Raw genomic sequence first — 20,216 nt, forward strand, 5'->3', positions numbered from 1 at the left:
AGGCCTTCTATCAGCCCCTCTCCAACACAGACATCAAATCTGACTATATAGTGTAATGGCTACACTCTTGAAAGTACAACAGACAGGAGCCACAACATGGACCTTATACACCATTAGTGTGTAAGAAAACCCATAGAAGAAAAACAGGGTCATATTCAAAGGCTTGAATGGCAGCATATCACACACACAGCATACAAGACTGCCTTCAAAATAGGTTTAATCGGTGGGAAGAGCATCATTAAAACAGAGCTTGCCTATCAAGTGTGGTTTACTTGAATGGTTTAAGTTAAGGTGGAAAATTTTACCTGTAAAAGGCCACACTGCAAAATACTTCCGATTTCAGGGACCATATATTCAATTTATTTATCTATTTGTTTATTTATTTATTTCTGAAACAGGCTTTTCTCTGTGTAATAACCCTGGCTGTCTTGGAACTCTCTCTGTAGACCAGGCTGGCTTCGAACTCAGAGACCTGCCTGCACCTGCCTCCTGAGTGCTGGGATTAGAGGCGTGTGCCACCACCGCCTGGTGCCATATTCTATTCTCATAGCCAAAAATGGCCATAGTTTTCTAATAAACAGCAATGGCTGTCCCATTTGTTTTTAAACTGGCAACAGGCTGGACCATGTCCTAGCCACCCATAACACCCCATCCTTCTCTTTTCTTCTATTATTTGAAACTTGATTGTTTGATGAGGGCCAAAGGGGGGTTTGAAACCGGATCTGTGTGGTTCCAAACTACAAACTACCTCTGTGACATTAGAAGCAAGGGTAACAGAAAGCTGGGGTGGAGAAGAGGAGAAAGAGTGTAGCCATGGAGGGCGCCGGCAGAGCTAAGGGAAACAGAAGAAGCACTTACCCTCACCTTCACGTATTTCTAAGCAGAGTTTGGAGAAAAAGAATTGGAGAATATGTCAGCATGAGCCCAGAGCACAATCACACTGCCCGGGAGGCCTACGGTAGGAGCGCAAGCTACAGCGAGGCTCTGCAGGCGCGGGTGGGGCGCACCTCACTGCTCATGCGCTCATGGAAGGAACACGGGGAAGCACAGTGAAGAGAGGCATGAGGTAAGGTGGTGGTTTTTAAAGCCCAGCTCCACAGCTGAGGCTGAGTGGTTGGGACCTCCGTCAGACAAGTGCGTGTCTTCAGGTTATCTGCAGGGGAACTAGATACCTAGGTGCTAGATTTCACTCAGGCTGCCAGGACATGTGACAGTTTGTTGACTGTTACCAGTGATTGCTGCAGAGGAACGACTTCCTTCTCGTGAATGGTTTTAATTCTCTGCACATCTTTTTTCAAGTCCTGCTTCAGGTTTCCGTCGGGCTACAAGGAATAGAAGACATAGGATCAACACCATCCTTCTGGGCCACAGAACAGATTCTTTAGCCATAAAGAACACCAGAGGACACCACATGACCACAGGACAATTATGAGATGGGTGGGCATCAGAGCTAGCTTGGAGACACAGCACAAACTGCATTGAACTCCAGAGCCACGGACTCAACGCTTCACACTCAAAAGCACTCCCTAAACACAAGACGCTATGGTTTCCTTTCCCCTGCCTCCAAATGATAGAGCCAGTTATTTTCCCTGTTTTACAGTTGAGAAAAACCAAGGTTCAACTGAAGATTGTTCAAGTTAATTCACACCTAAATGACGGTCAGTATCTGAACTATAGCAAACCTGGAAGGCGGGTATAATTATTTTCTCCATTTTTTACAGATGGGGAAACTCAGGCACGGGTGAGTGAGACACCTGGATTAGGCTACTAGCATTAGGAAGAGACGGAGTCAGGATTTGAACTTGGGTCTTCCTTATCAGCACAGTCAGCTGTTCCAGTCGGGCCATGCAGAAGAGCATGGTGCCTCTGCTCAATCTTATATGCCTACTGTGGTGATGCAAGGCACAGCGCAGTTACTACTCCTTTACAACTGCAAGGAAATGTGTGTACATATATATGTGTGCATGTCTGGGTATATGAACAAGCACATGTGTCTATATGTACATGTATGTGTGCACGTCTTATGCATGTTTGTCTGCATGCTGTGTAGCATCTGTGTATAGGTATATGACTGTGTGTCCCCACGTATGTATGTCTGTGTGTATATGAATGTGTATATCTATCTATATGTGTGTGTGTGTATGCATGCATGCATATGTGCATGTTGTGTATATGTGTGTGCATATGTGCATGTGCATGCATGCATGTGAATAGGTATTTGAAGTAGAGGTGTTGATCTGTGAAAGCCCATGCAGAGGTAAAGTTTTTAGCCTTCTAAACCACATAGGGACAGTTGCCAATGGGGCCTCTAATGTGTTAGTGAGGTGTTGTGAGACAAAGTCAAGCCATGGTAACAGGGACCTCTTTGTAACTTCCTAAACAATGATATCAATATTTGCCTTTCTGACTATGACAGTATTCAACAAGACCATTGAACTCACCAACTTGTCTGTCTTTTCTTCCAGAGAAGAAGCAAACACCAGTAGATCTACTATGGTAGGAGATTTCTCAGCCTAACAGGGAGGAAATGAAAAAACCATGTTACAGTCATGGGCTTCTGAAACAAGAAGACCATCGAAAGGTAGCACGTTGAACATGGGGCCACAGCCATCAGGCAAACAAAGAAGGCTAGAAACTCCTACAGAGGCTAGAGCCTTTGCATCTCTATTTCTATGGATTATTTTCACTCGTCCATTAACACTATCCCATTCGCAGATTTTAAAAACATGCTCAGTGGAAGAATCTAGAAATGTAAGCCACAAAGTGTATGTTGCCACTTATGTGGATGATACAGAAGAGAGCGTAGATGGGTGACTGCCAGGAATGTGGGACTGGGTGCCAACTGCTTTTGGGTACAGTGTTTCCTGTGGGTGATGGAAACACGCTGGGACTGGAGGTGCTAACTATGAATATGCTAAAAGCCACTAAACCGCTGGCCTTTAAAACACTGACCTTTATGCTATGAGAATCCACTGTTGTGATAAACAACAACAACAACAACAAAAATACACATGTATGATATCTTAATTTCTCCCCAAAGACCATACACATGTGTATCTTGCTCATACCTCCTTCAAGTACATGGGATAATCGATTGCATCTATCCCAGATTTTACAAAGTTCTCCAGATTGTCCCTTCCTGTTTTGTTGAACAGTTCAATGTTATCAATATCCACATTCAGGTTGTCCAACTCCTTGATTATTTTTCCAGTGTGCTGTGTAAAACAAAAGAATCCTTTTATTTTCCAAGAAGGTCACACACTCGATGTCTTCAAGAGGAACGAGAATGCACTGGATCGAAAGGGATGCATCTACTTTGTCTTGAATTACTTCCTCCTCAGACTCCATAACTATTCTCTCTGGAGGTGGAATTTAAAGTGAAGTACGATTGCATCTCCCCCCTTCAAGCCCTCAGAGGGAAGAGGCTAAGTCATAAAAGAGGGATGCGTAAACTCCATCAGAAGACCAGGCAGAGAGGACTCAGTGGAAGTGGACTGGAGAGAAGAAATGACATCTAGTCTTGACAAAAGAGGCTGAAATGAAAGAGAGGGAGGGGACCAGCAGGCACTTGGGTAGTAGGGAAGGCATGGGAGATACCTTCTGTGAGACAACGATCTTGGGAATGAGGTTGCTGAGATGGAGCTGTCCTAACAGCCAATCAGTAGCTTCCATCAGCATACAGTGCTGGCTACCACTCTCAACTGTTACTTAACATGGTGCAGGGAAAATGGCCCATAGCATGATGGGCAAAGGAGTACAGAAAAATCTTTTTAGGACTTGGTCACAAGATGAAGTTTTATTTATGGGAATACTTAAGGGAAACTCAATGCAAATCTTTCAAACAAAAGGTCTTCACATTGGTATGCTGTAGAGTCATCGTGGTCCCCTGGGTTCCTCTAATGACCTTCCATGCTGTTAAAGTGAGCAAGATGTGGGCCAGGACCTTCTCCCTTGGTCTTGCTTGAGATCTATCTACTTATTATGGAAGCTGAAAAGACCAAAAAAGGCCTCCTACAGGGAGATTGAGGATATCTAAGCTAATCGCTCTCTAGACCTGGAGCAGATTCTGTTCGGTGTCTCTGGGATAAGACATGACAAGGGCATGGGCTGGAGCACAGCTAAGATGGTCGTTCTACTCCTTTTGATTCTATCCTTTCTGCTTCTTGCCACAGGTAGGTAGGCCTCACATAATCCATTCAGTAGTCCTGGGGTGACAGTGCTTAAGTTGTTAGGAATAAGGATGGGGTAACCATACTTCTCTATGCCCGATTTCCAAGTCTGGAGCCTGGCATAATAGAGGAACTGGTCCTGATGGACAAACATCCTTGGGAAATGAGTAAGCTTGTTCTTAAAGAGCGTGTTCACTAGATGAAGTTAATGGTCTCTTTGATGACAACTTATGCTGGAGAGGTTGTGGGGTAAAGAGAACATTCCTGCATTGCTGGTGGGAATGCAAGCTGATACAGCCCCTTTGGATGTCAGTGTGGTGATTTCTCAGAAAATTAGGAAACAACCTTCCTCAAGACTCAGTAATACCACTTCTGGGTATATATCCAAAGGATGCTCAATCGTGCCACAAGGACATGTGCTCAACTATGTTCATAGCAGCATTATTTGTCATAGACAGAACCTGGAAACAATCTAAATGCCCCTCGACTGAAGAATGGATAAGGAATATGTGGTACATTTACACAATGGAATACTAAACAGCAGAAAGAAAACAACGACATTTTGAATTTTGCAGGCAAATGGATGGAGCTAGAAAACATCATTTTGGGTGAGGTAACCCAGACCCAGAAAGACAATTATCACATGTATTCACTCATAAGTGGTTTTTAAACATAAAGCAAAGAAAACCAGCCCACAAATCACAATCCCAGAGAAGCTAGACAACAATGACGACCCTAAGAGAGACATACATAGATCTAATCTACATGGGAAGTAGAAAAAGACAAGATCTCCTGAGTAAATTGGGAGCATGGAGACCTTGGAAGAGGAGTGAAGGGGAAGGGAGAGGCATGGAGGGGAGCAGAGAAAAATGTAGAGCTCAATAAAAATCAAAAATAAATAAATAAATAAAATTAATAAAAATGAAAAATATAGAAATCTATAAACAAACAAACAAACAAACAAAAGAGAAATTAACAGTTTCCCTGAGAAGTCTCTTATGGGAGATCTCTTTGGAAGGTCTTGCACAGTCTATCGAAAAACTCAATGTGTGTAAAAGAGAAAGACAACTGGTTGGGGGGTGTGGAGGTGTTCTGAGATTAATAGATAAAGGTAAGGATGGCAAACAGCTTGCAGAGAGAGAGTAGATCCTAAGCATGACCAAGGGAGAAGGTCTTGGCCCACATCGTGCTCAATTGGTATCATGCAAGGTCCTTAGAGGAACTAAGGGAGCCATGATAGCTTTACAGCTTTCCAGTGTGAAGAGCTTCTATTAGACAGGTTTATATGAGCTTTGTACCCATCGTGATCTACTCAGTGTCACACTCAGATGGTGTGTTTATCCTTTGTGGGCTTCGCATCAGCCTTAACCAAAGGGAACAAATGCACCTGGGTCTCTTAGTAAAATGCGGTCAAGTTTATGACCAGATCTAACGACTCACCTTCTCAATGTTGAAATTCTCGCTGACGTTGAAGACATGCTCAAGCTGAAAGGTAGCGTATACACCCCGACCTTTTTTGCAATCACTATGGGGAGAAACAGAGAAGAAAGAACCAGATCAGTGCTAGCGATCTCTGACTTTTACTAAGGATGAGGAGAACATTTAGCCACCCCCAGGCTAGTAGGACTAATTCCCTGGCTGGCAGAGGTAGACAATGGGAAGTGAGTACAGCATCACTTAGCCCAGGCCTAGAGGGAAGGGAATAGCACACAGTATTGAGAGACTTACTCTAAAAGCTGAACCAAAGAAAAAAAAAATCAGTTTTTCCTTGAGTGGTATTAAACAACAACGAGTTCCTCAGGACTGAGGTCAGGCACTTTTTGGTCTTGTCAGGTGACCCAGAATTTGAGGTGCTGAAACAAGACCCCCAGAATCCACCCGGTACTTTCATGTGTGCACTCATGTGGCTGTTGAACACCAAAAGACATTTACTGAGGGAGGTGGAAAACCCCAAAAGGGACCATAAACGTGACCAGGTCTGCCACCCGAGAGGAACATTCTGGGGAAGAAGTGGCTTCCAGGGGCAGGATGCTGGCAGCTCGAATGTTTTCTCAGCCAGCTCACTGCCCAGGAGGGGGCAAATGAAAGTAAAGTGTTCTGAAACGAGGTGTCCATTACACACGAGACGGATCTGTCACGCCACTGCTGCGGGGCTTGAAGATTTAAGTTTATAAAAGGGTTAGAGAAATCCCGTGTATTGTTTAGTATCGCAGGGATGTTAGCGACAGGAGTCAGGATGTTCTACCAATGTTCTTACATGTCAGGGGTGGAAAACGCATGTCAATGAACAATCACCAAACACTATTTTATCATGTTCTCATAGTGTGTTGGGCACTACTCCAAACACCTGCATTTCACCTGGTTCTTAAAACCCCAAGGGGAGATTCCTACTGTTATGCAACACACTAAATGGAGAGAAATCAAATTGTTCAGGGCCACAGGAACAAGACAAGATCTCAGGTGATCTGACTGCACAATGCACAGGCTAGCCCAAAAGCTGGCTCACTGTTGGAGCCTAGGTGATCTGACTGCATGCACAGGCTAGCCCGAAAGCTGGCTCACTATTGTGGTGTCAGTGATATGTGCCAGTCTCTGAGTTCTTAATGGATTTTGTTAATGACTCTTACTGTTACCTTAGGCAGGGAATCTTAGGGAATACCTAGACAGGGCTTGAGAAAATACCAAGATTAGGTCATAAAGGCTTGAAAACGTGACCTTTGGGAGAGGTGTCTTTTTCATGATATTTTGCTGAGACTAGCAAACAGTTTAGCTCTGAAATTAATTGGAACTTCTTACCATTAAGTTAAAAAAAATGCTGAAAGTGAAAAGCTCATTCTTAACAACAACAACAAGATTTTCAGGAGGAAAATGTCTACTGCAAGGATTAATACCTGTAAACTTGTTCAAATGTCAGGTTAATGTTTGGGTTATTGAGCATCAGGCCAGAGAGATAGAACTGCCAGTCTTCTCTTAGCAGGTGGGGAGTGTCCAAAAGCTGGAACAAACACAAAAGTTGCTTTTAACAACAGTTGCACAACACTGACTCATACAATCACAATTAACCAGTTCGACATTTGAGGTATTTAATGTTGTGCTATTTCTTATTCATTACAAACCCCGAATTGGAAAACAATAGCACAATTAGGATAAATGGGGTGAGCACTGAGGAACATCGATCAGACCACTGAAACTGTGGTTTTCAAGCAACTTGAATTTTTTTTTAAGCAACTTGAATTTATTAAACATATTAGAATAAGAAGGACAATTTGGTTTAGAAGACTATTTAGTTTAGAAGAATTAAGAGAAAGTCATAAAGCAATAGACTCAGTCTCTTAGGACAAAGTGAGTTAAAACTCATTTTCCAGTAGGGCATAATGGTGCAGGCCCTTAACCCCTTATTCTGGAGGCAAATGTGGGAATATCTCTGTGAGGTTCCAGGTCAGCCAGGGCTACCTATTGAGACCCTGTTTTAAGAACAAAACAAAGATATACCTCACTTTCCAGCCCTACCACACGAATTTAAGAAAAGCCTACTAGTGTGTGGCTGTGCATACGCTACCCGAGCACAGGCTCAGCATCTCCCTTCTCAAATGCTCGGGGCCAAAGGTGGGGCAGATTTAGATTTTTTTTTTATTCACACACATATAAAGAGACACCTAAGGGATGGGACCCAAGACCAAACAAAGTTCACCTATGCTTAATTATTTTCTTACACACATGACTTGAAGGTAAGGCTCTACCACTGTTTTCTTAGGAAACCAAATAGAGATGATGCGATCCATGGATCTTCTCGACTTAGTAGCCCTTGATTCTAATAGCTGAAGCTAGAATTGGTCACCTGTGCAGTCATTCACTTGTTTTTATAACAGATGTCAGGTGGAAGATGTATACACAATAGGGAAGTAGAAATACATTCCAAGTATCATACTCCGGGGCTGGAAAGATGGCTCTGTGGGTAACGTGTTTGCTGGGCAATCATGAAGACCTGAGGTCAGATGCTAGTACCCATGGAAAGGATGAATGTAGCTGTGTAACCCCAGGACCAGAGGGCAAAGAAGGGAGGATCCTAGAGGCTTACTGGCCAGCTGGTATAGCCAACTAATGAGCCCCAGATGAGAGACCCTGTCTCAGAAAGTGGAATAGAAAAAGGTATCTGACATTGACCTCTGGCCTCCATACATGTATACACAATACTACAACACACACACACACACACACACACCACCACCACCACCACCACCACCACACACCCCACTAATCAAAATCTACAGAAAAATACCAGGAAGCCAACTGGCAGCCAGGCATGTGAACCAAAGCTCTATATAAATGAAGACAGTGAAGGTGCAGACTGAGTCCTGGAGTCTTGATGAGGTGCTCTTGGGGACAGCACACCTGAAATTCAACGCTTCACTGTGTCTCCCCAGTCTCTACGTGTATGTGTATGAGTGTGCACTAGCTATTGCAAGCAGAATTTCAACTTGTTGAATGAGAACAAAGTTCCTATTATTTTTCACTCGATGCAACCCACAAGCTACAGGGGACACAGTGAGACACCAGTGTCTGCCCAAGCCTCCCTCCTAAGAAGAAACCCATATTTACCTGTAATAATTGCTTGTTTGCATAAGGTTCACAGATCAACTTTTCCACATTAGCACCAACGAAAAAAGTAAGAACCACAAGGATCATCAATATCCAGCAAAAAAGGAAGCTGAATCCAACCCCACTGGAAAACAAAAAAACGCAGACAGCATGAGTTGCTAGGTCTCACAGATTTCACATACTGGTCATACACAGTGGACCTGCAACCTTCAGTGCTTTGTGGGTAAAAATGTATTGACCTTCCACAGTGAAGAGAGGCAGTGGTGACCACTGGAGTCTTGGCAAATGTCTACAGAACCCTGACAATGAGGTTGTTGGATCTATCAGGAGTTCTGCATAGTCCAGAGCCTGTGCTTGGGATCAGCTGAGAATCAACTCTTCCTGCAAGGAGGGAGATGGTAGAGAGACACTAAGTAGGAGTTGTGCCTCTGGAGACCTCCCTTTGGGTTGCTTCCAGACTCTCGCACATGCTAGGCAAGGACTCTACCTTTAAGCCACTTCCCCAGTCCTGGGAATAGAAAGTTTTAAGACTGTGTGTGAGAGCAAACAGACTTCTTGTAAGTCCCTAGGTCATTCACTTGAGGATATTCTTAGACCTATCGATGCTAACATTAATGAAGGCATGTGATACTATGGGCCTGTTTGGGGGGCGAGAAGCACTTCGACACACAGATCACAGGAAGTCTGAGTATGTCAGGGACTCCACATTTAAAGAGGCAGACAAACGCAGGGCAGCCGCCCTCAGTCCTCCTCATCCTGGCACATGGCTGTGGTTTGGTTCTCCATCTCCCAAAGGAGAAGTTTCTAGCCCTTACTCCCCCTTGAACCTGCTTATGCATTCTTACAGAATTTTCAATAAGAGACCGTGAAGGCCACCTAGTTTCCTCTGTGGCGCATTCCTGACCACTGCACCTGGGTCCCAGCCTAAGGTTCTGCTGCCATCACTGTGCACTGCTCTTGCCCATAGGCTTTTCCTCAACATCCTACAAATATGTAAACTTTTATACGGGTGTCTTCAAAGCAGGGATCTCCGTTCCCGCCTACCACCGCAGGTTCCATGCTGTCAGGGACCTAACGTCTACTCTTGTCCCTGGCTCAGGTTACTTGTCTAAACACCAAGGGTGCTGAGTTGGTAAATCTTGCTCTACATCAAGTTCCTGGAGCTTCCAGTTAGCAGTACTGCTGACAGTAGGCAATGGTGTCTCTGCTTCTCATGAACGAGTGATGTTAATGCAGGAATGGGTAGTAAGCAACTTGGGGATGATTTTCACAACAGCTAGGTTAAAAAAGAGCCCACCGTATGGAAGCAATGTGAACTTGGAGGCTCCAATGGGAACCAGAGGCCCCGGGCTCCATAATACCGCACTCAACAGCACACTCGTCCTCACTTTTCTTCCTTCAAGCAAGAGAATGAAATACTCACGCCATGAGGAAGATGCCTCCAGTGTTGGACACGCAGCCTCTTCTGGTTGGGGTGGCATGCCTGTCGTAGCCACACACACCACACAGCAAGCCCAGGAAGAAGAAGGTCACAATGAGGGTCAGCAGGAAGCAGACAATCATGCCACCCAGCCACCTGGAGGAAAAAGGACAGTGTTATCATACGGCTTTTGGTTGTGAGCCTAGCCTTCCGTGACAGGGCCGCCTCTCCAGTCCTGTTGTTATACATCAAACAGGCAGTGGCTATTCCATCTGACCGCTGGAGTAGTCTCATTCATCAAGCATTAGAGAACAAGACTGCATGACAAGAGCCCCCTCCACCCTCGCTCTTTCTCCTTCCTTCGTGTCTTTCACATCATGCCTTCCAATTACACCCCTCTCTCTTCCCACACCCCAAAATAAAACAAAATTTAAGAAAAAAAGAAGGAAAAAAGAAGGGAAGAAGGAAGAAGGGGAAAGTCTTGTCATGGAAGATGCAGGGTGTCACGGTGAGTCACGCAGTAAATCCCCTTGTCCATATATTTTTACATGCAGGAGTTCATTGTAAAATATCACTGGTCTGGTTTGAGGCCGCTGGTCTCTGTGACACCATTGATGCTGGGCCCTCATGTGTGATTCATTTGGAGATTAGGTGGTGGGCCCCCCAAAAGAGTAAGAGCAAAGAGTAAAAATTGCCAACAACTACAATACATTTTCCTCTGCTTCGTAGTGTCCTTTCTCAAGGGTGATGGTGAACACCCACAGTATCACATGGGGTTCATCATAGGCCTAAGCTTCCTCAGGGGCCTGATCAAAACACACCCAAGATGTTCAAGTCCTGTCAAGTTTCCAAGAGTTGGAAGCTGTGGCTAGGATCTGGGTAGATGGCAGGGGAAAAACAGCAAGCTCCTCTCCTTTCTCAAAACTCTTTTGGGGTTAAAAAAATATTCTGGGGCATCATGTTCCTTACTGAACCAGAAATACTCTGTGTGGCAGATACACGAGACATTTAGAATTTTATGAGCGTCCCAAATCAAATGTTACAGAATGCAGAGCTTAATTCTGTAATGGTCCTGGGAGACATTTTAGGATAATGGAGCCTCAATTACGTCTTCCTGGCATTCCCGGAATGCACACCCACTTCCCTGCAGCTGAGGAGCACTCAAGGCTAAGACTGCTTCCCAACGTTGTAGACAGAAGTATCTAAAACAACAGAAGTATCTGCTCCTCTGGGGCCTCCTGACAGAAGCAGCCACTGCAGCTTCTCATTCAATTAAAAGCAATTTTTGTAATTACACTAATAGCTAACAGCAGCCATTCAGTGAGATGTTCGCTCCGGATACCAATTAAATAAACCATGGAGGCCAAATTAAATAAACCTTGGAGCCTGGTTCAGAGAACTTTCAGAGTTAATGAATCCAATGATTAGTTGAGATTTTTTTTTTCTTCAAAATACAAAATCTTTAAGGTCTCCAGACAGGGGTAGAATGAAGGAAAGAAGGAAGCAAGGAAGGAAGGAAGGAAGGAAGGAAGGAAGAGATAAATGGACTAGACTGTCTCAGTCTCGGGACGTTCTGTCTTATGTCTGTGCCAGTGTCTGCTGGGGTGTCCTAGACCCACAATGGAAACATGACATGAGCCCCTGAAAGCTTATCTGTTGTACAGCCAGATGGTGTGGCCTTAAAGGAGCCATTTCCCTTTTCTGGACCCTGAAGTCCTTGTCTACAACACAGTAATACACAGACATAACTCAGCAGATGTCAGGAGCGAGTAGGAAGTACCGTGCCTAAAGAAAGTGCTTAGTGAGCATGCTGAACATCTCCCCAGGTTACAGCTCTATCATTTGTCTCGTGCTGCTGTGCAAAGAGTAATCCAGGTGAGAGAGGGCAGCTAACCTCCCCAGCGGGCAGTCCTAAGGCCATGCCCTTCAGAGATGAAAATACACCTTTCACTTCATGGATGCCTAACTCTATCCCTCACCACGCTGTCTGAATGTCATCACCCTCCAGGGCCAAACAGCATGGCCTGCGGTATTTAAGCTCTGGGTACAGCAACTGCCTGCCAACGTACCCCTCCACACACACCCCCTAGTTCAGACACCAACCTAATGACATCATAGCACAGCTAAAGAAACCAAAACACCAGGTTCCTTCCGAAAATGCCAACCCCTGTGAATTTGTTTCACAAACCAATGAGAACATTTTCCAAATGCCCTACTTGATTAGTTCTGAGCTTCCACACCCCACACACTCTCGGGTTACTAACTACAGCAAAGATCTGAGAAACATGAACATCAAAATCCTAAACTGTTGAACATTTGACTAGAGGATTTCCAGTCCCCAGAGTTTTGCTTTTAAATAAGGGGTGTATTCTGAATATGCACGCCACCATTACTCAGAAGCCATTCTAACTATCTCTGTACTGCTCCAATTTCACTCTGTGTGCTGCCTAAGTGGGCACTTAGACCAGGTGTGTGCAGATATGTGTGTTGGGGTACGTGACCCATGTATGAACATGCTTTTAGGGCAGAGGTTGATGTCATCTGTCTTTCTCAATCACTGCCCACCTTAATTTTGGGGTTAGGGTGTCTCACTGAAGCCAGAGCTCATCGGTTGGCTAGGCTGGCTGGCCAGCAAGTCTAGGGCTCCACCAATGCCCTCCCCACCCCAGTACTAGGGTTGCAGATGCACACTGCCCCTCTTGGCTGAATTTGTTTTCTTTAACATGGGTGCTGGGGATTCGAACTCAGGTCATCCCACTTGTACTGCCAGAGATTTACCGCAATGGCATCTCACCAAGCCCTTTGGATTTCTTCATAAATGAACGTAGCTGGGTGTTGCTCACACAGGCACAGCCTCCTTACCCTATTTTGTATTATAAGGCTATCCTGGGAATGACATCACGTTCTCATGCCCTTACAAAGCAAGCTTCCTACCCCTCATCCGCCAGCTCTGAAGCGTCACTCACCAGTATGAGTCGTATTCTTCCAGTTTAGGCAGCTCCTGGTGGAAGTAATTGTTGCTGTCGTTAATGTAACGGGAGACCTGAGACAGCACCTCCTCAATAGGAATACTTTGGCTCACATTTTGAATGGTGGAGCTGAGGGAATCCAAGGCCTTTTTGACGTCTGAAAACAAAGGGAGCACAGTTACTTGCAAACATACATAGACACCTTGTCTGGGGACAAAGAAAAATCAATTAAGTTTCCCCATGTTCTGTGTAGGTTTCTAACAAGGTGAGGTTCTATACCAAGCACCAGTAGAGCCAAGACCACCTACAAGCAACAGCCAAACGGAGCAGTGAAGGAAAGCACAGACTTAGTGAGATGGTACTAAAGTTGTCAGGCTCCTTCGACTAATACTTTGCAAAAAAAAAAAAAAAGGTTGGGGATCAGGTGACTGATATTCAGGTGTGCCTACCATGTGCCAAGCCCTTCTGTCAATATTAATCTACTTCCTCACTAATGCAATATCTGCCTGAATTCCCATTTTACTGTGACCCAGTCTCATGTGAGTTAAGTTCTCTTTAGGAAGTACTAGGTTTTGTTGTTGTTTGTTTTAAGGACGTCCTATTATTTGATTTTAGGAATAGTAAGACTAGAAACCCCACTACTTAAGAAGTGGTCTTAAGAGACAGGCGTGGCAGGGGAGTGCACACAGTGATTCCAGCATTGGGAAGGCAGAAGCCAGGAGATTGCAGTCAATTTGAGGGCAGCCTAGTCCACATATGGAGACCCTTTGTCAGAGAAATAGGGGTGTTTAGGGGGAGAGTAGGGAGACGGAAAGGGAGGAAAAAGGGGGAAAGGTAGTGGAGGGAGAAAATAGACTAAAAATAAAAAGAAATGGCATTCACGGGCATAACTTTCCTGCACTGCTTCTTGAAAAAGTGACCTCAGTTGATGTATTAATCAGTTCCTTGACTCATCCATCCCAGAAGCCAATCTGTGTTTCCTACACGCCAAGGACAGCACACCTCCCAGGGCCAACTTCCACTTAGGTCTTTAATGGCTTTCCAGACACCAGTATTCTAGAATGCGTTACTCTGTCCCAACAGACCCTGGATCACAGCTGCCTGTTCACACAGTCACCTGACCACCATCCCACAGGTACAGAGGTTAGGTGCTGATCCAGATGTGTTAAGAAGAAACACCACCGTTAAGCTACTGAATCTGATGGGCAGAGAGACTGTGAAGCAATGGCAAACAGGACTCTCTAAAAACAGATCCCAGGCTCCGCTGGGCTCTAGACAAAGGCAGAGGTTGGGGCTTGGTTCAAAATATGATTGTATTATATATATAAAAAAAAGGTAGGAATTTTTCCAAAGTGTTTTCCATACAGGTTTGAGATCTAGAAACAGAGAGCAGCCAAGCACGCCATGTTTGGAGAACTCTGCCTCCCCACCACCCCAAATGGCTCTTGTGTAAAACCTTCTGAACTGTGAGGTTCCATCGGCCACTTTGACGGACGTGATCCAAAGGCCCAGTCTGCTTTGAGCAGCTCCCTGAGGGCCTATCTTGCCCTCCCTCTCACATGATGAGGCACAGGCACAGCCTTGTCAGCTTTGGTGACTGACAGGTGGCTGAAGCAGCAGGACGCCTTTTGAGGAAGGCTCCTCCTGAAGCCTCGCCATGGTGGCTCCTTGCACACACTCCATTGCCACAGTGTGACCTGTGTGTATGACTGGCCAAAGGGCAGTCAGTGGCCAGGCCTGGTGCTTCTCACATCCCCAACACTTGGAAGAACCTGGGACACAAAGTAGGCACAAAAAAAAAAAATTCAGACGATGACTGGAGGCCTGAAGTGTGGGAGCTAAGGACAGAAACATAAACTAACATTCAGACTGATAGACAGGCACTTGTTTGGCCCTGGGATAATACTGACTTGTGTTTAAGCAGTGACACCAGAAATAGTGGGGTTTGTTCATGCATGCAGCACACTTACAACAGAGGGCAGCTCGTATGGGCAGAAGAGGTCCAGAGGGGGTGAAACAAGAAATCAAACACGGAGATTAGTAAGCAGGAAGCTATCAACATCCGGCATGCAGTAAGTAACCTTCAGATGTTACCCAAGGAAAGCATGACCTTGCCTTGAGTATCTTCTAATAAAGTTTTATTTAGTTTCGGTGTACAGGTGTTCTGCTGCGTCACGTCTGCACTGCACGCATGCAACGCCCAAAGAAGCCAACAGAGAGAATCCGATGCCCCGGGATTGGAACTGTAGATGGCTGTGAGTTGCCATGTGGTTGCTGAGGACCGAATCCTGAAAGAGCAGTCAGTGCTCTTAACTACGAAGCCATCTCTCCAGCTTCTAAGATATAATGCAGGGTTTTATTTTTGTCTGTCTAAAGGTTTATTGTTATTGTATGTACACTGGTGTCATGTATGTCTGTGTGCAGGTGTCAGATCTCCTGGAACTAGGGTTACAGACAGTTGTGAGCTGCCATGTGGGTACTGGGAACTGAACCTGGGTCCTCTGGAAGAACAGCCCATGCTTTTAACCACTGAGTCAGCTCTCCAGCTCTGTACCGCAACATTTTTAAAACCACTTGATAAAGAGGTAAAAGCAGCCCTGGGAAGAAGCTATTTTAAATTTAATTAATTAATTTTACATCCCGACTACAGCCTCCCCTCCCTCCCCCCACTGCCTCTCCGCTCACCTACATCCACCCCATCTCCCTATTCATTCAGAAAGGGGCGGGCCTCTCCTGAGCATCAGCAAAGCATGGCACATCAAGCTACCATAAGACCAAGAACCTCCCCCTGTATTCATGCTGGGCAAGGCAATCCAGCATGAGGAATAGGTTCCCCAGAGCCAGCCAAAGCACCAGGGACAGCCCCTGCTCCCATTCCCAGGAGTCCCACAGTAGACCAAGCTAAACAACTGTCACATATATGCAGAGGGCCTAGGTCGGTCCCATGCAGGCTCCTTGGTTGTTGGTTCAGACTCTGAGTTCCCAGGAGCCAGACTAGCTATTTCTGACTACTACAATCCCTCTCTTCTCTCCTCGGCAGGATTCCCCAAGCTCGATCCAATGTTTTGCCTAGGGTTTCTGAATCTGCCTCCAGCAGTCAGTGGATGAAGGCTCTCTGATGACAACTGGGGTAGTCACCAATCTGATGGCAGGGGATGGCCAGTTCAGGCCATGCACCCACTGCTGTCACTGGTCTTAGCTGGCGTCACCCTCGTAGACTCACGGAAGCTTTTTTTTTGAAAAATAATTTGAACATTTTTTTAAATTTATTTTTATTTTATACGCATTGGTGTTTTGCCATGGGTGTCCTGTCCCCTGGAACAGACAGTTGCGAGCTGCCATGTGGGTGCTGGGAATTGAACCAAGGTCCTCTGGAAGAGCAGTCAGTGTTCTTAACTGCTCAGCCATCTCTCCAGCCCTGAGCAGATCTTTAAAGAGAGGCTGTGTTTTTACTCAGCTTCAGGCTAATAAGCCTAAGAGCACCCCTTCTTGGCATACAGAACTGTTTACATTACACTGGTCTGCACCTGACTACCAAACACCCTCACCCTAACGCAGCACAGTCATTTCAAACCTTAGGACACCCTCAGCATAGACTGTGTCTCTAAAACTCTAAGCAGCCATAGAGTCCAAAGGACTATCTCCTCAGTGCCATGGACAGAAAGAAAATACTTCCCCAAAAGACAAACTCTTCTGTAGGTAGAGTCTTCTTAAAAATAAATAAGAGTCATTTTAAATTCACTTAGGAAATATAATAATCTGGGGGTGGGGGTCTCCCTCTCCGGGAAGACAATTAGGACATGACCTTTCAATCTGCAGCTGTTGTAAGGCCTAGAAGAGCCCAGCACAGGGAGTCACCACCCGGTGACACCCTGGCCATACACCAACCAATATCAAATGAAAGGCTTGTTGGTTTTCATTCTCTAATCGACATTACCGCTGACTAAAGATAATATAATCAAAACATCTGATATTCATTCCATAGACTATTATTTTTAACCAGAAAAGTACAATAAAATCTTTTAAAAACTATTTTAACTAGAAAAAAAAAACAATAGAATCTCTAACAAACTCCTCCTCTGTATCCACCAGTCATAGTGCAGACAAGGAGAGAAACAGAAGGGCCTCGAGCTAGGGCTCTCACCTGCGACGACATCCACAGTTTGCTCTCCTACCTTACCAGGTATTTCATCAATCGACGCGTACCCCTAAAAAATAGTTCAAAACGGACTGAAGGTCAGTTGGCTTATACTCTATTTTATATCATTTAGAGTTGTAAAATTAAAATGTAATATTTATCTTAAGATTGAAATTACCTTAACATAACCATCAAGGGTCTAAAAGCAAATCCCCTTTAGAAAAAAGTCCTGGTGTGTTTGTGCATGTGTGTTGAAGAGTGGAATCTGATCTTAAAGGCTTTTCGCCCTAGAAGAAACTCTTTTCAACCGTAGCTGAGAGACAAGTAATTTGAAATGTGCAGAGAACCCAAAGAAAGATAAAGCCATTGTTTGCACCAAGGAAATAAGAACCACGCATCATTGAGACAATGAGGATATTGAACAAAGACACTCAAGTGGGAAATGTATACAATAAAATTAGTTTAGTGAACTTTTTTTTAAGTAAAAGAAAGAGTGGTGTATGAAGGCTGAAAATACTAAGTCACCAGATGACGAAGAGGGAGAAAGAAGTGCCAGGCTGAGGGGATATTGTGTGAAGAAGCTTTGAATTGGGAAGGAAATAAAACCAAACCAACAACCTGGGTGGAGCGGGACAGCACTCAGTATCGGGAATTCGGTCAGGGCTACCCTGCACCTACAACTAAGCCCCAGAAAGCAGAGGTCAAGACTACCACGGGATTTGCTGTTTCCTATGTCCTTATGTATTAAACTGCCCTGGGTATGACATAAGCCACCTGCCTTGTCCCCAGGAGCGCACCTTGTCAACGAGGCTCTCCAGATCAGTCTTGCAGATGTCATTGACTTTGGTGAGTTCTTTATCCACAGACTGGAACTGAACGTTTATGAAACAGAGTCAGAAAAGATAATCATCCCCAAGTTAACACTCACAAAAAGGGACGTGATCTTATATCCAGATCCCAGGGTGCCAACGTGGAAGGACCTGACTTCACTTTCTTTTGAAAACAGAACACGGTCTGAGGAAATCATGTTCTGTACAGAGTGGCATCTGTGAGCCCTGATCTAGTTTTTAGTATTATTATAGTTTTTAGATAGGGTTACTCTGTGTGACAGTACCAGCTGTCTTGGAACTCGTACTGTAGACCAGGCTGGCCTCGAACTCGCAAAGATCTGCCTGCCTCTGCCTCCCGAAGGCAGGGATTAAAAGCGTGCACTACCACTGCCTGGCCCATGAGCACTGATTTTTAGAGTTTGTGGGTCTGCTGTAGTCAGCTAATGAGGTACAGATAAAGTATGTGTTGATTGCACAATTGCTAGCACAGAACACTGTTGAACGAAGTTATAAATAAACCTGTAAAAATCACTCTTAAAAGTAAAACAGGGGCTTAGGCTACAGTCTAAATGAGGTGAAATACCCATGCCAGGCTCTGGGTTGGATCCTCAACCAAACTCACCAAACTAACTACCTAAGTAAATAAATATTAAAATTAAGTAAAGTATCTGGTGGTTACATTGGTTAGAAGTCTGGAACCAGTTTTCCAAGTCCAGAATTATACATAAATTCCAAGTAAGATAGATCTTGGCACCTGGGACCACGCCCTGGGGCACTCAACAGGACACAAGGACACATCAAGGACACAACACTGCTTCTGAAGCCCTTGGTGAATGTGAGACTCAAGTCATTTGAGAAGGAAACCTCAGCTCAGGGACTGTCCAGATTAGATTGACCCACAGCAAGTCTCTGGGGTGTTGTCTTGATAAGTAAATGATGTGGGACAGCCCAGCCCACTGTGGGAGGCACCATTCCCTATGCAGGTGGTCCTGGGTTGTATAAAAAAGCTAGGTAAGTACAAGCCATTGAGAAAGCCAACAATTAACATTTCTCCATGGTTTCTGCTTCATATTCCTGCTTTAATTCCTGTCCCTGAAGGGTAGACAGTGATCTGGAAGTGTTAGTCAAAGAAACATGCTTCTCCCCTAAGTTGCTCTTGGTCAAAGTGTTGTATCACAACAGCACAGAAGAAACCAGAACACACGGAGATGTCTAAGGGTATGGGAGGAGTGGCATGTATTTACAGCTTTCCCAAAAATGCAAAAAAAAAAAAACCACATTAAAAAGCAACAATGGCAGGTGTGGTGGTATATGCCTGTATTCCTGCATGCCTGTAGACATGTATTCCCAGCCCTAGGGAGGGGAAGGTGGGAGGGTGAAGTCTGAAGTCTGCCTGAATTGCTGTGTGAGACTATTGTGAGATCCTGTCTCACAAAGGCAAACAGCAACAACAAAGCAGACAATATCACCCTCTCAAAACATATATTTCAAGTCACTAACACAGAACTTCTAAAAGTCTATATGATGACTCCCAAAGTAATTCAGTAGATATACACACAATGGTAGTACATGTGAAGTCTTGGGGAAAAAAATGACTCATAAAAAATGAAAGTGGAAAAAGTATGTTAAAATATTGTTTTATATAGAATGTGAATGGTAATACAACTAAATCAATGTATTAAGTATAATTAATATAAATATAAATTTTTCATCTCAAATGAGAAGGAAAATTTGGGGAAATAATGGAATTGTCTATTCCAGCATATATGACTAATATGCCTAGCTTTTTGGCATTTTTAATAGTTTATTTTACTTATGTGTATCATATATCTATATGGAGGTATGTACACATATGAGTGCAATGCCTGTGGAGGCCAGAAGAGGGCGTTGTAGCCTCTGGATCTGGAGTCAGAGGCATCTGTGAGCTATCTGATGAGTGTCTGGAACTGAGCTCAAGTCCTCTGCAAGAGCAGCAAGGCTCTTACCTGCTGAGCCATCTCCCCACATCTCCATGCACCTAGTTTTTAAAAAACATTTAAAGAAGAGCATGTAGTCTGTTTTTCTTTTGCAATTTGAATTTACCTTGCTAAA

The 20,216-nt window shown here is 44.5% G+C and overlaps 1 protein-coding gene across 7 annotated transcripts in view; it reads right to left on the reverse strand.

Annotated features, from left to right (window-relative positions):
* Prom1 (prominin 1) overlaps nucleotides 1-20,216 on the reverse strand; it is a 99,299-nt gene that overhangs the window by 13,655 nt on the left and 65,428 nt on the right. For all 7 annotated transcript variants that reach the window (XR_005972705.1, XR_005972704.1, XM_041636288.1 and 4 more), the window contains exons 9-18: nucleotides 18,093-18,167; nucleotides 17,302-17,365; nucleotides 13,155-13,314; nucleotides 10,192-10,344; nucleotides 8,769-8,892; nucleotides 7,061-7,164; nucleotides 5,610-5,694; nucleotides 3,069-3,215; nucleotides 2,442-2,513; nucleotides 1,230-1,322 (exon numbers count right to left, since the gene is read on the reverse strand). Coding sequence is in view for 5 of the 7 variants with exons in the window: in XM_041636288.1 (XP_041492222.1) it covers nucleotides 1,230-1,322; nucleotides 2,442-2,513; nucleotides 3,069-3,215; nucleotides 5,610-5,694; nucleotides 7,061-7,164; nucleotides 8,769-8,892; nucleotides 10,192-10,344; nucleotides 13,155-13,314; nucleotides 17,302-17,365; nucleotides 18,093-18,167 (1,077 nt within the window). In the remaining 2 variants the exon portion in view is untranslated. The remainder of the gene's footprint in view (nucleotides 1-1,229; nucleotides 1,323-2,441; nucleotides 2,514-3,068; nucleotides 3,216-5,609; nucleotides 5,695-7,060; nucleotides 7,165-8,768; nucleotides 8,893-10,191; nucleotides 10,345-13,154; nucleotides 13,315-17,301; nucleotides 17,366-18,092; nucleotides 18,168-20,216) is intronic.

Source organism: Microtus oregoni, unplaced genomic scaffold (assembly GCF_018167655.1).
Source record: "Microtus oregoni isolate MIOR12 unplaced genomic scaffold, Mior012 000049F_ref0000343, whole genome shotgun sequence".
In the NCBI taxonomy this organism is placed as follows: Eukaryota; Metazoa; Chordata; class Mammalia; order Rodentia; family Cricetidae; genus Microtus; species Microtus oregoni.